The 16,743-nt window shown below is 36.0% G+C and overlaps 2 protein-coding genes across 5 annotated transcripts in view; both read left to right on the forward strand.

Annotated features, from left to right (window-relative positions):
• CEP57L1 (centrosomal protein 57 like 1) overlaps positions 1–16,743 on the forward strand; it is a 71,370-nt gene that overhangs the window by 34,518 nt on the left and 20,109 nt on the right. For 3 of the 4 annotated variants that reach the window (XM_055330396.1, XM_055330398.1, XM_055330400.1), the window contains exons 2-5: positions 8,603–8,670; positions 10,636–10,801; positions 12,936–13,115; positions 14,466–14,587. In XM_055330396.1, coding sequence (XP_055186371.1) covers positions 10,639–10,801; positions 12,936–13,115; positions 14,466–14,587 — 465 coding nt within the window. In that variant the 5' untranslated portion in view covers positions 8,603–8,670; positions 10,636–10,638. The remainder of the gene's footprint in view (positions 1–8,602; positions 8,671–10,635; positions 10,802–12,935; positions 13,116–14,465; positions 14,588–16,743) is intronic. The other variant, XM_055330397.1, reaches the window with a different exon arrangement.
• Positions 1,693–3,693, forward strand: LOC129512842 (phosphatidylinositol 4-phosphate 5-kinase type-1 beta-like). The gene is given in 2 exon segments (XM_055330401.1): positions 1,693–1,941; positions 1,944–3,693. Coding segments are annotated over 2 exon segments (1,047 nt in total). The 5' UTR covers positions 1,693–1,887; the 3' UTR covers positions 2,937–3,693.

Genomic DNA, 16,743 nt, shown 5'->3' on the forward strand with positions numbered 1-16,743 from the left:
CAGTGGGGAGACAGCTTCTGCCACTCTCCCCACCCCATGTGCTCTCTCTCAAATAAATAATTTTTTTAAAAAAATCAAAGACTTTTATTTCACTGTATTCTAAAGTTACCTGAATTTGTACCTTAACCTTCAGTTAGTTATTTTGAATGTCCCTGTAATTCAAATGTCTCATATTTTTATAACTTTACAATGCTATAATTTTTCCATGACACTTTAATTCTTATCTATAGCAGTATTCTTTCATTTTTAATATAAACAATTAATGGAATAAATATTTTACAGTATTTTGGGTAAAAATGCTAAAATTTGGATAAAAAACTAATACAAATACATATAAATTAAATATGAGTCAAAAGCACGATTTTAGTTTTATTCTCCCATTTGATTATGCTGGGAAATTTTTAATTATTTTAAATTATTGCATACACGATAGCACATTAATAATTTACTCTTCAATTTATTAAGCTTAAGAAATTAGTAAAGGTCAATTATAGGGGGAAAATAAATCAAGGCAGAGTTACATAACTTTCACATCTTATCAAGTAGAAAACTCTAAATTGCAAATAACTTTATTATGTCATCTGAATAGCATAAACCTTAAGCGTGTGTTGTTATATCCCTGTCACTATTCCTGTGTTTCATTCACTGTGAAACAAAGGTATAAGTTACAGTCAGTATGTTAGTTTGCTAGGGCTTCGGAAACAAATACCATACCACAGACTGGGTGCCTTAAACAACTGAAATTTATTTCTCACAGTTCTGGATGCTACAAGTCTGAGATCAAGATGTCAGTAGATTGGTTTCTTCTGAGGTCTCTCTCTTTGGCTTGCAGATGGTTGTCTTCCCACTGGCTTCACTTGGTCTTTCCTGATATATCCCTGGCATAAAATTTGTATATCCAAATTTCCTCTTTTTACAAGGACACCAGTTAGATTGGATTAGAGCCAATCCTAAAAGTTTCGTTTAAACTTGATCACCTTTTTAAGGCCCTATCTCTAAATACAGTCAGTCTAAAATACTGGAGGTGAGAGCATCAACATATGAATTTTGGAGGAATAATGAATTCGGTCAGTGAAAATGTATATAATGTAGTTCCTGCCAAGAAGTTTTCAAGAATGAAAATTATTAGCTGTGCAAGTGACTTGCATGATGGGTACACTTAATTGCACGGTGACTTATGGCAGGTTAGCTCACAGGATGGATGACCTGACACAATTTATGAGTGCTGTGTGATTTTAAGGCAGGTAATTGAAGTTCTCTGCAAAAGGACATCCTAATTTGAATAAAATTTCTATGTCTTTACTAGTTTCTCTTCCTCTACATGCCATTTTAGTATGGGGCCTTTGGAACTGTCTTCAGTTCTTACATTATACCATCAGTAGTCTCTTCCTCTTCAAAATCGGTTGACTTTTTTTTTTTTTTTTTATCTAAACTACTCCTTTGGGTATACCTGGGTGGCTAGCGGTTTAGCGCCTGCCTTAGGCCCAGGGCGTGATCCTGGAGTTAGGGAATCGAGTCCCTCGTTGGGCTCCCTGCGTGGAGCCTGCTTCTCCCTCTGCCTGTGTCTCTGTGTGTGTCTCTCATGAATGAATGAATGAATGAATGAATGAATGAATAAATAAATAAATAAATAAATTCTTAAAAAAAAAATAAACGACTTCTTGAAATAGCCCCCGCCCCCTCCTGCCCCTCGCTGGCACAGAGCTCCCGGCGCCGTGGGGAGGCAACTACATCCAGAGAACCTGCAGACTGTGGCGCAACTGGTCTCGACAGCAGAGGCCCCCGAATGCTGCCCGGGTGAGAAACTTGGGAAGGAAAACATTTTCAACAATGAATAGGTCCCCCACCATGACCGACTGCAGATGACTTGCCATTTCATTCACAAAGATGTCGTCTGCTGCTGAAAATGGAGATGCCACACCTGGAAAACAGAATGAAGAAAAAAAACTTATAAAAAGACTGCATCATCTGCTATCAAAGGTGCTATTCAGCTGAGAATAGGATACACAGTGGGGAATCTCACTTCCAAGCCAGATAGAGATGTCCTCATGCAAGACTTTTATGTGGTGGAAAGCATGTTCCTGCCCAGTGAAGGAGACAATCTGACCCCAGCACATCATTACCCAGACTTCAGATTTAAGACGTATGCTTCACTAGCATTCCGATATTTCAGAGAACTTTTTGGTATCAGACCTGATGATTACTTGTATTCCATCTGCAGTGAACCTCTAATAGAGCTGTCTAACCCTGGAGCCAGTGGATCCTTGTTTTTTGTGACCAGTGATGATGAATTTATCATCAAAACCGTTCAGCATAAAGAAGCTGAATTCCTTCAGAAGCTACTGCCAGGCTATTACATGAATTTAAACCAGAACCCAAGGACTCTCTTGCCAAAATTTTACGGACTGTATTGCATGCAATCAGGGGGCATTAATATCAGGATTGTGGTAATGAACAACATCTTACCGCGCTCCATGAGAATGCACTTCACTTATGACCTGAAAGGCTCCACTTATAAGCAAAGAGCATCCCGAAAGGAGAGAGAAAAATCCAACCCCACGTTTAAGGACTTAGATTTCCTGCAAGACATGCACGAAGGGTTATACTTTGACGCAGAAACATACAACGCGCTCATGAAAACACTTCAGAGAGACTGCCGGGTGCTGGAAAGCTTCAAAATCATGGACCATAGCCTTTTGCTGGGAATCCACATCTTAGACCATACCCTCAAAGAGAAAGAAGAGGAGAATTCACAAAATGTGCCTGATACTAAGCGGTCTGGGATGCAGAGGGTCCTCTATTCCACAGCAATGGAATCCATCCAGGGTCCAGGGAAATCTGGAGATGGGATCATCACAGAGAACCCGGACACAATGGGAGGCATTCCATCTAAAAGCCATAAGGGAGAGAAATTACTTTTATTTATTATATATTAATACTACCCTCAAGAGCCCCTTCTTGAAATAGTCTCCTCTCTTCATTTCTGACATCATGCTTTTCTGATTCTTTTCCCCTTATAGGTTTCCTTTCTCTTGTTTTCCTTCCTTATCTTAAATCTTTTCTATATATACTCTTCCTTTTTAGTGACTTCTATTTTCTATACCATCCATATGCTGATAATGCAATTATTTATATTTCTATACTAGATCTCTCCTCCAACCTAATTTAGACTCTTCTGTGAAACTACCTATTTCATGTCTTATCTTGGATGTCTTACACTCAGACTAGCATTTGACACATATCAGTACTATATGAGTATTAGCTATTATCTTAGTATTTTTTTAAATAAATGGCACTATCATCTACCCAGTTATTTAAGCTAGAAAACTTGATTTCTCCCTTTTCCTCTTAGAGGATGATTTCCTCTAATCATCCAGTTCATTACTTACATCTTCAAGATAAATCCTGCTTCTATACGCTCTCTTCATCTCCATTGTCACCACTCTAATCCAAATGCAACATCATCATCTCACACCTGGCTAACTGCAAATGTCCATAAACTCTGGGCTATTTAACATAGTGATTAAGAACCTAGGCTTTGGAATTGAACTGGCTAGGTTTAAATCCTGGCTTCACCACTTGCAAGTTGTATGACCTTGAGTGACCTCTCTGCCTCTTTATTTGTAAAATGAAAATAATAGTAATAATAATACCTACCTCATAGAATAGTTAAAAGGTTTAGATGAGATACTGCATGTACAGGGCCTCAAATCACAGTAAGAATTCAATACAAGTTGGCCATTCTCAAGTTTGCAGAGTAGCAAGAATGATCTATATTTAAATTGCTACTTTCTAAAATTTTCAAAAATAAAGTCAGTTATATAAAAAGATTAAAAAAAAAAAGATTCACTAAACTGTATAACCAACACCTGAATGCCCCTCTCTAATCACCTCTTTGTACTCTCACCCTCTTAACTACCATTCTGATTTTGGTATTATCTTTTGCTTGTCTTTATACTTTGATACATATGAATATGTATGTGTAATAATTTGTAATACTATTTTTACATGCCTGATATATTGAACATATTCTTCTGCATATCCTTTTTTTCCTTCATCATTTTTTTTTAAGATTTTATTTATTCATGAGAGACGGGGAGAGAGAGAGAGAGAGAGAGAGGCAGAGACACAGGCAGAGGGATAAGTAGGCTCCATGCAGGGAGCCCAACGTGGGATTCGATCCCTGGACCCTAGGATCACGCCCTGGACTGAAGGGAGGCGCTTAAACCACTGAGCCACCCAGGGATCCCCTCCATCATATTTTTAAGATTTGTCCATGAGGGTACATGTTGCTGTCTAGTTCATTCTTTTTCACTACACAGTTGTTCAATGAATAACTTTTGTCCCTTTTTTATTGGGTATGTCATCTCTTAAAATTTAATATCTTATTTTCCTAATTATTTGTTAGCTATATTCATGTAAATATCCTCTCTCAGGCCATGGATTTTCTTTTCACCTTTGTAATGGTATTTTATGATTTTTTTAATGTTAAATTAATCTTCTCACTTAATAGTTAGGGACTTTTGTTTCATGTTTTAAAAAGACTTTGTAACCCAAGCTGCTAAAAACATTTTCTCCCAGATATACTGCTTTTTACATTTTAGTTTTTAACACATATGGATTTAATTTTTTATATAGTGTGAAATGGGGATCCAGTTTTTAAATTTTGAAGATCAATTGGCCTGATTGTCACCAATTATAGGACAATAGTCACCAATTATAGGCCAGCTGTTCTCCACTGATACGAAGTTCTACTTTTGTCATTTATCAAGTTATTACAAAGGTTTGATCTCTTTCTAAGCTATTGTGTTCTATTAGTCTATTCATCTGTCCCTCTTAACTGTATCACTGTTTCAGTTATTTTTGTTTCATGTTAAGTCTTGATAACTGACGGGACAAATTTCTTTATACTATTGTTCTTCAAAAGTGTTCTGACTATTCTAGACCTTTGGCCTATTTTTGTGCCCTTAAAAGAACTTTGAAATGTAAAAGAATGGTATTTCCTTGTTTTCTTTTAAAATAAATATGGGTTGATTTTACCTTTACCACATGAGACACACTCTGTTTTCTACTAGGTTTAATTCTGTCCCATTCCATTATAATTCATTGGAAATATGTTTTCTTTTAAAATAAATATGGCTGTCATTTATCAAATACATATTTTGCTCACAGAAAGTGCATATTCTGCAGACATAAATTGAGTGCTTTATATACACTATCTTATCTCATCTAATTATAGCACCCTATGAGATACATTCTAATTATGTAGAGAAGGAAATTGAGACCCAGAAAAGTAAAAGTTTTTCTGAAAGTCAGAAAGATGGTAAGTGGCAGGTCCAGGATTTGAACTGAGGTCAAACTCCAAAGGTTACTTTTATAACTGGATATAACTGCTTTTCTTTCATTATTGCTAAGATTTATTTTTTTATTGGCTACATTTTTCTGTAAATTGACTTGTAATCTTTTGGCATTTTTCTATTATGGTGTTATATACTAGATTTATATAATTTATTTATATAAAAGCTTTTTCTATATTAGCAATATTAACCCTTTGTCCTTCATCATAAATATTTTCTTTCTCATTCTTTTTTTTGAGATATATTAATTTGTTTTGGAGAAAGAGAGAGCACATGAGTGGGGGAGAGGGGGGAGGAATAAAGGGAGAAGGAGAGAAAGCAAACTCCCCACTGAGCAAAGACTGATTTCACAACCCTGAGATCATGACCTGAGCCAAAATCAAGAGTCAGAGGGTTAACTGACTGAGCCACCCAGGTGTCCCTCTTTTGAATTCTTTTGCCTTTCACTTTTGTTCGTTATTTTTATATTTTATAGTATGAATTTTAATTTAGCCTTTGTATCTTTTATTCTTACCATAGTTGTTTTTTTAAAGATTTTATTTAAAAATAATAAAATAAAGATTTTATTTATTTATTCATGAGAGACACAGAGAGAGGCAGAGACATAGAGGGAGAAATGGGCTCCAGGAACTCCAGGATCACGCCCTGAGCCAAAGGCAGATGCACAACCCCTGAGCTACCCAGGCGTCCCTATTTTTACCATAGTTTTAAATGCGAAACACCTTACTGTTTCTAAGATTGTTTTAGCTATTCATTTATTTTTTAAATAATTTTTGAAGTTTTTAATTATTAGCTGGCTCTATGAAATATTTGAAATTTCCGTTGATGAATGGAGTAAGATAAAGGTTTAACTATTCTTTTTCCTAAAATTTTTCTAACATTTATTTAATCAACAAACATGGAATAAACCCATGCAAGTATTTATGTTAAACTCTTATATGTACTAGTTTCCACTGATCAGTTGGTTTTTATATCACTGTCTTAACATTTTAGATGTATACTATAAGTTTGTAATATCTATTAGGGTATCTATAAGGCAAGTTCTGTAACCACAAATTATCCTACTCAATAGTTATAGTACTTTTTAAAGTGCTATATATTAAAAATAAAATACAGTTAGTTTTAACTTTTACTGAGTTTACTCTTAAAGTAAGCTAACCTAGATGCATACACAAAGAAAACCAGGTAAATGAAATAGCTGTTGATCTTTCTCCAGTTTCACTAAGTTAAAATCTAAACTTGAAAGAATTAGTAGTATAGGGTGGGGTGCCTGGGTGACTCAGTTGGTTAAGTGTTCAACTCCTGGTTTTGGCTAAGGTCATGATCTCAGGGTGGTCGGATCAAGCCTCACATTGGGCTTTGTGCTTAAGATTCTCTCTTCCTCTGCCCCTATCTCACACACACATTCTCTCTCTCTCTCTCTTTCTCTTGCTCTCGCTCTCTCTCAAAAACAACACTAACAACAAAATTTAGCAGTATAGGAAACAGAGTACCCCATTCCTAAAACCCATTGTAGTATCTCTGTCTCCTAATGCCGCCTCTCTAGTAGTCCTATGGGTTTATGCAGAAATGATGGCATATTCAGCCACTAGCAGGAATAGATGCTGGTTGTTAAAAAGGACCATTTTGGAACAATTGCTTCCTAAAGAATGAGTTAAAAGGCTTTGCAGTACAGTGTTTGTGTCTAGCACAGTTTTTTTTTTGGGGGGGGCGGTAATTCTTTATGCAGTGGCTCCTTAGTTTAGCCCATGAAGGTATCTTAATTTTATATACCATAGAGAAAATGGGTAATTTCCCTGGTTGTATACAAGCTGTCATTAATGGTTCTAGTTATAACTTGAGTTTCCCTAAACTTTACCAGATTATTGATGCAAATGAGGCCCACATTTCACAGCCTTTTGCCCCCACTTGCAAATCCTCTGAAATACTCCACAAGATTTCCTGAGGTCTTTTTAATGATCTACAGCTAGGCTCCATACCAGACATGCCAGAATCCTTGGAGGTTGGGGCTTAGGCACCTCTCTTTATTTTCAGAAATTTTTTCTCTAGAAATTTCCGTCATACATGCCCATGAATATATTCCTTTCAGCTGCTCTCTAACTCTTGCTGAGCAGTATGGACAATGCACAGAGACCTCAAAATGCCAAAACTGTGTTAGTGGTCTCTAGCAACTTTCCTCTTTATTGGAATATAGCATTCCATACAAGGCAGGACAGTTAATGCCCCTACCTTTTATAGAAATATTGGTGAAATATTTCTCAGTTTTTACTTACAGTCCTCTCCCTTCCTAACACCAACATGTGGGTCCGTGGGACTGAATCAGGGATGAATAAGAATGACCACCACGGTGGTCATCTCCTTTCCTCCATCAAGTACGGCTTTGACTTTGGATCAAGCTTTCTATACTTCTTCCATCTTCAGAGTGAGTTTTTCTCCTAGAATGCCAAAGTTATGTATGTAAATAAACTTCTAGTGGTCTTAGGCACTTGTTTATAACAAAGGACTAGATTGCAAGGGTTAAACTGGGACCTCTATTACAGTGACATCCCCTGAGCATCATAGCATGTCTTCTCTCATTTCTTTACTGCTTCCTTTCTTTTTCTTCAACTACCAGTGGATTGTTATTCTGCCTATGCCCACTTTAAGCTGTTTTTACACATTTAAATAAACTTTAGTCTAATTTTTAACTTATTGGCATCTTCTAAGTACTCATTTCATTTACATTAAAAACCTCAAATTTGAATTTATTTTTTTAACTGGTGCAAAATCCAGTTTGTAAAACAAATATTATATTTGGTAAAAAGGAAGCAGAATCCTCCCGAGGACCTCAGGGTATAGTGACCAATGGCAAAATTTCACTCTTTTTATTATTGGAGAAACTCGCCAGGAGCCGAAAACTGAGATATCTTGAGTAATTCCAGCTTCAGCCACACACCTCTTTCTTTCTTTTTCTTTTTTTTTTTTAAGATTTTATTTATTCATAAGAGACAGAGAGAGAGAGAGTCAGAGACACAGACAGAGGGAGAAGCAGGCTCCATGCAGGGAGCCCGACGTGGGACTCGATCCCGGGTTTCCAGGATCACACCCTGGGCTGAAGGTGGCGCTAAACCGCTGAGCCACCCGGGCTGCCCCACATACCTCTTTCTGAAGATGTACATCCATGTTCAGAACCTCTGTATTTTGGGATCCTACCTCTGCTTCATTGTGAGCCAGCTGTGACTAACTTTGTTCTCTTGTTTTTCAAGGAAACAGCAACTTAGATAGATGCAGTCTCCCATGGGGAGCAGCAAAAACCTGGAGGGATGGAGACCTGGTTAGTAAATGGTAGATGGTACGAATAACAATAGCAAAAAATGATTGCTTCTCAAGAGCAAAGAGCATCAAATATTCTAGCAACACTTCCTAGACTATTTAACTTTTATTTATTTTTATTTTTTTAAGATTTATTTATTTTTATTTTAGAGAGAGTATGTGTGTGTGAATGGGAGGGAGGGGCAAAGAGGGGAGGGTGAGGGAAGAGAATCTCAAGCAGACTCCCTGCTGAGCTTAGAGGTCAACATAGGGCTTGATCCCATGACCCTGAGATCATGACTTGAGCCAAAATCAAGAGCAGGATGCCCAACTTACTGAACTACTCAGGTGCCCGTAGGTTATATAACTTGCAAAATAGACAAATCAGAACATCCTCAAGACAGCCAATCATGGCAGTGGCTAAAGTAGGAAAGCCTACTGAATGAAGTATGTTCTGTATCCTCCCAGGAAATACAGTCATGGGAAATGTCTTTCTTTGCCTTATGAATTGGGAAGGTAGTAAAATCACTGAAAATGTGCAGTTCTCAAAAACTAAAATAGGCTAATTATATAATGGAATTCTAAATTTACATTTTAAAGATTTTATTTATTTTAGAGAAAGAGAGCCTGTCCCAACAGGGGAGGAGCAGAGGGGGAAGGAAAGGGACTAGCAGACTTCATGCTGAGCACAGAGCCCACCACAGGGCTTGATCTCATGATCCTGAGATCATGGCCTGAGCTAAAATTAAGAGCCAAATGCTTAAGTGACTGAGCCACCTAGGCACCCCTAAATTCACATTTTAAAGAATTGTTTTTTGTGTGAACAATTATTACTGTTTCTTCCAATGTGATTATGAATTTAATTAACATTGATTAGAATCTTTAAGTAGAATACATTTCTAATATATTCAATTTATTTTTATTTCATTTTTTAAGGGAGGGAGAGAGGGGAGCAGGGGCAGAGAGAGAGAGGGAGAGAGAGAATCTCAAACAAGACCCCAAGCTTAGATCCGCAAAGCTCAATCTCACAACCCTGAGATCACGACCTGAGCCAAGATCAAGAGTTGGACACTTAACCAACTAAGCCACCAAGGGACTCCTTTTCTAAAGTATTGAAATTACAGAAAGAAAAACAAATGATTTGGGGAAAGTTAGACAAAAAATTATCTGCTAAAACTCTCCTAAAAAATAAAAAATTAAAATTAAATAAAACCTCCCAGAATGCCAAAATAAAGCTGTTTTAGGTTCTTCAGATTTAGAACCATTCTAAACTATGATTAGAATGCTGGTGCACTGGGGCACCTGGGTGGCTCAGTTGTTTAAGTGTCCAACTCTTGATCTTGGCTCAGGTCTTGATTTCATGATCATGAGTTTGAGCCCTGCATTAGGGTCCACACTGGGTGTGGAGCCTACTTTAAAAAAAGGGGGGGGGGAGAATACTGTACATTGAGTGGAGTTGTATCTTATTCAAAGATTAGATTCAGAGACTGACATATCCAAAATTACCCTTGAAAATTCCTTAGGAAGACAGTACATTGGAGTTCAACAATCAGTCTTCGAGGATTGGATTATATAGGTGGCCTGTGTTTTAAAGCTATATTGTCTTTTAAAATTTATATTTTCCCTAAAAACCCTAGAGTTATACTGTTTGTAGAGAGATACTTAGATGAGGAGAGGTATATGAATTTATGATCAACTGAGAAACCAGTAAATTCACACCACCCATATAATTAGTGCTCGCTCCAGAGCATGTGCTCACTGAAAATCAGCAGAATTGTCCATACTATTTATACAGTAAATAGTCATTTTTCTTCCTTGTATTGCTGAGTTATTATAGTTGAATTGGTGATGATTAATTTCATAAAGAAACAACTCCACAATATATGATATATATTTATGTTGTTTCACTTGAATTTTTGTCTAATATTTTTGTCATTTAAATATGAAAGAATGATACCATACTACATTATTCCTTTATTCTCTACAGATAATGGATTCTGAATTAATGCATAGTATAGTCGGAAGCTATCTTAAACCTCCAGAAAGAGTGTTTTTTCCATCATTTACCCAGAATAATGAATCATCTCAGACTCCCCACTATGCAAACATTGAAGGTACCTCTCCTAAAATGCTACATAGTCCAAATAGCCAAGGTAAGTCTAATATAAAATAATATTTAGAATTAGGAGAATGATATGAAATATGTTATATAAAACTTTGTATGTAAAAAATAATGATTGTGTGTTTAATCTTAATAAAACTATTAGTTTAAAAAAAACTAATAGTTTTGACGATGTTGATTAAAGTTTCTATAACCATGGATAAGTTATTTAACATTTTTTATTTTGGCTTCTTGAGCTATGAGATGAGGATTAACCAGGGGCATCTGGGTAGCTCAGTCTGTTAAGTATCTGCCTTCCATCAAGTCATGGTCCCAGGGTCCTGGGATGAAGCCCCACATTGGGCTCCCTGCTCAGTGGGGAGTCTACTTCTCCCTCTCCCTGTGCCCCTCCCCTCTGCCCTCTGCTCATGCTCTCCCTCTCTCTCTCTGTGTGAAATAACTAAATAAAATCTTTTATTAAAAAGATGAAAATTAACCAACTAGACACATATTACAAATTTATCCTTAAATATCATGAGAAAATAGGAAAATGCTCTTTGACCTAAAAAGTCAGATTTGGAATCCTTCTAAACTAGATGATTAGAATACTAGTGAATTAAGTAAAGTATCTTATTCAAGGATTAAATTCAGAAATTGCCTGTTTCCAAAATTACCCTTGAAAATTCCTTGGGAAGCTAGTACATTGGAGTAACTACAAAATATAAGTATTGTAGTGTTTAAAACAAAAAAAGAAAAAGGAAATAGTAATCTCTAGCAAACCTATTTCTAATTGGATATAAATTCCAGGCATACCTTGGAGGTACTGTGGATTCGGTTCCAGACCAGCACAATAAAATGAATATATATCACAAGAAACTGAGACAAATGAATTTTTTGGTTTCCCAATGCATAAAAAAGTTACATTTGGACTATACTGTAGACCATTAATTGTGCAGTAGCATTGTCTCTAAAAAAAAACAATGTGCTACACATCATAACTAAAAAATACTTTATTGCTAAAAATATTAAGATCATCTGAGCTTTCAGTGAGTCGTAATCACTGATCACAGATCTCCTAAGCAAATATATTAATAATGAAAAGTTTGAAATTACCAGAATGTGACCCAGAAACATGAAATAAGCAAATGCTGTTGGGAAAATGGTGCTAGTAAATTTACTCAGCATAGATTGCTGCAAACCTTCAATTTATAAAAAATGTGTTATCTGTGAAGTGCAACAAAGTGAAGCACAATAAAGCAAGGTATGCTGGCATAGGAAAATTAACCTATAGCATTTACTTATATTCCATTCCTCTCTAGTTTTCTGGTTTGAAGTTATAACTGAATAGAAAGTGTTATTTGAAAATTTTATGACTCTGAACTTACCTGAATCATGATGATATTAATATAGCTAAATCAAAATCACAGTAGTATATATACCACTTAAAATCTTTCAAGCCTGACATGAGTTAAATCACTAGGTTATAATTTTTTTTTTCTGGTGGAAGAAATTGTATTGTAACACATATGCTCTGATTATTAGTACTATATCTTAGACAAAGAAACAATAAATGTTTGTGATTTAACTAAAACTAAAAATATCAAGAACTGAAACACAGCTTTAACATTAAACCTAAATTTCCTTGTCAATGAGTGATACTATATCTTCATTTTCTTTATCCATACTCAGATTCTTTTTTTTTTTTTTTTATGATAGTCACACACACACAGAGAGAGAGAGAGAGAAGCAGAGACACAGGCAGAGGGAGAAGCAGGCTCCATGCACCGGGAGCCTGACGTGGGATTCGATCCCGGGTCTCCAGGATCGCGCCCTGGGCCAAAGGCAGGCACTAAACCGCTGCGCCACCCAGGGATCCCCATACTCAGATTCTTATGACTCCTAGGCTGTACATTATTTGAAGATAATTATTTTATTGAATTAAATTTTGATTATTGGTTGTCTCAAATCTAGAAAATAACTAAATATAATCATAAATATACTGTTTTTGGAGGATATGTTGGAAAAGTTTGTCCCTCTGTAGAGTTTTAGTGATTTGGGGAGGGGGGATATATATTGCTTATATGTTTTTCTGGCTCACTAACAAAAATATAGTGTTCACTTTTATTGCTACTATGTAAATGTTCACAAATTTTCACTGAAGTAACAAGCAAATTTTTTTTCAACAGCTCTTATGTTAGCCTTAAAAACTCTTCAGGAAAAGATTCATCGTTTAGAATTGGAGAGAACACAAGCTGAAGATAACCTAAACATTCTCTCCAGAGAAGCAGCAGAGTATAAAAAGGCCTTGGAGAAAGAAACAAATGAGAGAAATTTGGCACACCAGGAACTGATAAAGCAGAAAAAGGGTGAGGAAATCTAATAGCCCTCAGAAACAAAGAGTTATCAGAGTTTACAACTTGAAAATAATAAGCCCAGTCTAAGATTTACTCAAATTCTTTATTCTTATATATATTCAAACCTTGAGGCCTTTTTCACAGATAATTTGATATTTGCATTAAATGGATATCATTTTGAGCTTACTTCTATTACATTTTATTCCAGTTTGTAAATTCTTGAGATTAAAAGAAAAATTAAGTTTTTAGACAAATTGTGTTTAGAAATTAGAATATTTTCAGAATACCAACAAAATCTCGTTTTACCCATAATATAATTGAAATACTTTATATTTTCAGTCAACATTGGTTTTTAAAATTTGAAAATATAAAGCAACACTAGTAATTAAATACAGAAACCATAAAAATAAATAAAAACTTTGATTAACTTGAAAGATTAATTAGAGGAGATTAGAGGAAATAGTAACTAGAAGTTTCTGTAGAATTTACAGAAAGGACATCTGGACATAAGTTTTAGAGATTTAGAACATAAGTTCTTTATATAATTTTTACTTCATAATGTATGGCTTTCCTTTTCCTTTTACTACATTCATCCTGATAAATAAGGTTCAAGTTTGTGTTTCAACTTATAAATAGAGTGAAGAAATGAGAAAAATTTTTCTGAGATAAATGGACAAGAGTGAAAGAAAGAACTAAGGAAAGTAAAAAGTTAAAGGATTAGAAAGAGGTTGCTTACAGCTTAGGAAATAACTATGCTGTCAATAGTCAGGAGCAGAGGAAATGGGAATGGAAGAATGCATATACCTGAGTTTCCTGAAAGAGAAAAATATATTGATAGGAAAGAGACTTTAGGTCCTCTATTTTTCCAGATGATGTCATTTCCCAAGAATAGCCAGGACTTTTATCACTCCACAAGTCACTGACATCTCACTGAAAGCAGAAGTTTGCTCTTTGGGTCTTTAGGGGAAGACAATGTTAAACTAGTTATATGCAGTTAATGAGATATTCACAAAATGTATGTCCACAACTCTTACAGAGTCAGTACTTAGAACTAAAGAATCCGGGCAGCCCCAGTGGTGCAGCAGTTTGGCGCCGCCTGCAGCCTGGGGTGTGATCCTGGGGATCTGGGATCGAGTCCCATGTCGGGCTCCCTGCATGGAGCCTGCTTCTCCCTCTGCCTGTGTCTCTGCCTCTCAGTCTCTCTCTCGTGCTGAATAAAATAAATAAATCTTAAAAAAAAAAAAAAATAACTAAAGGATCCTTAAACTTTTAGTTCTTGATTGGATTTATATAATGTATTTCTTGTGATAACCAAATCTCTGATTTATGTGATAACACATTATTACTTTTGCTTTTTCACAGATATTACTATACAGTTAAGCTCAGCCCAGTCTCGCTGTACTCTTCTAGAGAAGCAACTAGAATATACAAAGAGAATGGTTCTCAATGTAGAGCGAGAGAAGAATATGATCCTAGAACAACAGGTAAACATATTTTCTATAGGAATATAATTTAATATTATTTTGAAGAATATTTAATGTCATGGGAAAATTGTATTATAATCTTAAGTAGGATAGGAAGTTGTATTGAGGAGATTTCCACTTACAGTGAAGCAGACTACGTCATTTGGACCAAGCTTTCTGTAGAGAAAAACAAGAAAACTAGGCAAGATATCAAAGAGGAAGGAAGGAAAGGACACAAGGAGGGAGAAAGAAAGGAAGAAAAGGGAAAAAATATATAAAGGCATTGGAGAATTAACGAAGTGATGAATATCACCAATTCAAAATCTATGTGTGTATTTAAATCCAAAGAGATTGACCTCCAGAGAGGTTGGTTTCAGGCCCCATCTTCTTAGGGAATTTCTGTTTCCAGAAGAGTCCATTGAGAAGCTAAATCATGCTTGTTTTAAAAGATTTTATTTATTTATTGGAAAGAGAAAGATAGCAGAGAGCATATGCATGCACACACATGTATGTAATGGGGGGAGGGGCAGAGAGATGGGGAGAAACAGACTTCCCACTGAGCAGGGAGCCCAATGTAGACTCAATCCCAGGACCCTGGGATCATGACCTGAGCCAAAAGCAGATGCTTAACCAACTGAGCCACCCAGGTGCCCCTAAATAATGCTTTTAAAAGTTTATAGGGCTTAAGAAACTAAAGGTAGATTCCAGGGTCTACCAAGAATAGGAACCCTGATAAATCTCTTGTGCTCTGACTGCTTTGTAAAGGTGATCAAGAAGGAAAACAACCCAAATTACAACTCTATCAGAGTAACCCAGAAAATCTTAGTCCCTAAAATTGGATTGAAGTGATCCTGAACAGCTAATGTTCCTGGGGACCTCAAATTATTTCTACAAACATTTCTTTGACACAGTGAGAAACTTTCAATTAGACATAACCAGGCAGAAGGAGTTAAGCTACTATGAAAGTTACTTTCTTTAGTGTTTTGTGGTTTTCAGAGTACAGTTCTTTCACCTGTTTGGTTAGGTCTATTCCTAGGTATCTTACTGTTTTTGGTGCAATGGTAAATGGGATTGATTGCTTAATTTCTCTTTCTGCCACTGCTTCATTATTGGTGTATAGAAATATAACAGAGCACCTGAGCGGCTCAGTTGGTTGAAGGTCCAACTTTGATCTCAGTTCAGGTCTTGATTTCAGAGTTCTGAGTTCAAGCCTCACATGGGGCTCACATTGAACAAGGAGCCTACTCAAATAAAAAAAAATTTAAAAGACAAAGAAATGCAACAGATTTCTGTACATTGGTTATGTATCCTACAACTTCACTGAATTCATTAATCAGTTCTAGCAGTTTTTTGGTGGCATTTTTGGGTTTTCTGTATAGAGTGTTGTGTCATCTGTATTTAGGGAAAGTTTGACTTCTACCTTGCTGGAACACTGATGAAAGAAATTGAAGAAGACACAAAGAAATGGAAAGACATCCCATGTTCATTGTAAGAAAAAATGTTGTTAAAATGTCTATACTACCCAAAGCAATCTACACATTTAATCTACACACTAACAGAATACCAACAGCATTTTTCACAGAGCTAGAATAAACAATCCCACAGTGTGTATGGAACTGCAAAAGACACCTGAATAACAAAGCAATCTTGAAAAAGAAAAGCAAAGCTGGAGGCATCCTAATTCTGGACTTCAAGTTACATTACAAAGCTATAGTGATCAAAACAGTTGGCACTGACACAAAAATGGACACATAGATCAATGGAACAAAGTAGCAAACCCAGAAATGAACCCACAGCTGTATGGCTAATTAATCTTCTACAAAGCAGGAAAGAATATCCAATGGAAAAAAGACAGTGTCTTCACCAAATGGTGTTTGGAAAACTGGACAGCAACATGCAAAACAATGAAACTGGACTACTTTCTTACACCAAACACAAAAATTAATGCAAAATAGATTAAAGACCTACATGTGAGACAAACCATTTCAATCCTAGAGGAGAACATAGGCAGTAACCCCTTTGACATTGACTGTAGCAACTTCTTTCTAGATATGTCTCCTGAAGCAATTGAAACAAAAGTAAGAATAAACTATTGGGACTTCATCAAAATAAAAAGCTTTGCCCAGCAAAGGAAACCGTCAACGAAACTAAAAGGCAACCGGCAGAATGGGAGAAGA

The sequence above is a fragment of the Nyctereutes procyonoides genome, unplaced genomic scaffold, assembly GCF_905146905.1.
Source record: "Nyctereutes procyonoides isolate TBG_1078 unplaced genomic scaffold, NYPRO_anot_genome, whole genome shotgun sequence".
Classification (NCBI taxonomy): domain Eukaryota; kingdom Metazoa; phylum Chordata; class Mammalia; order Carnivora; family Canidae; genus Nyctereutes; species Nyctereutes procyonoides.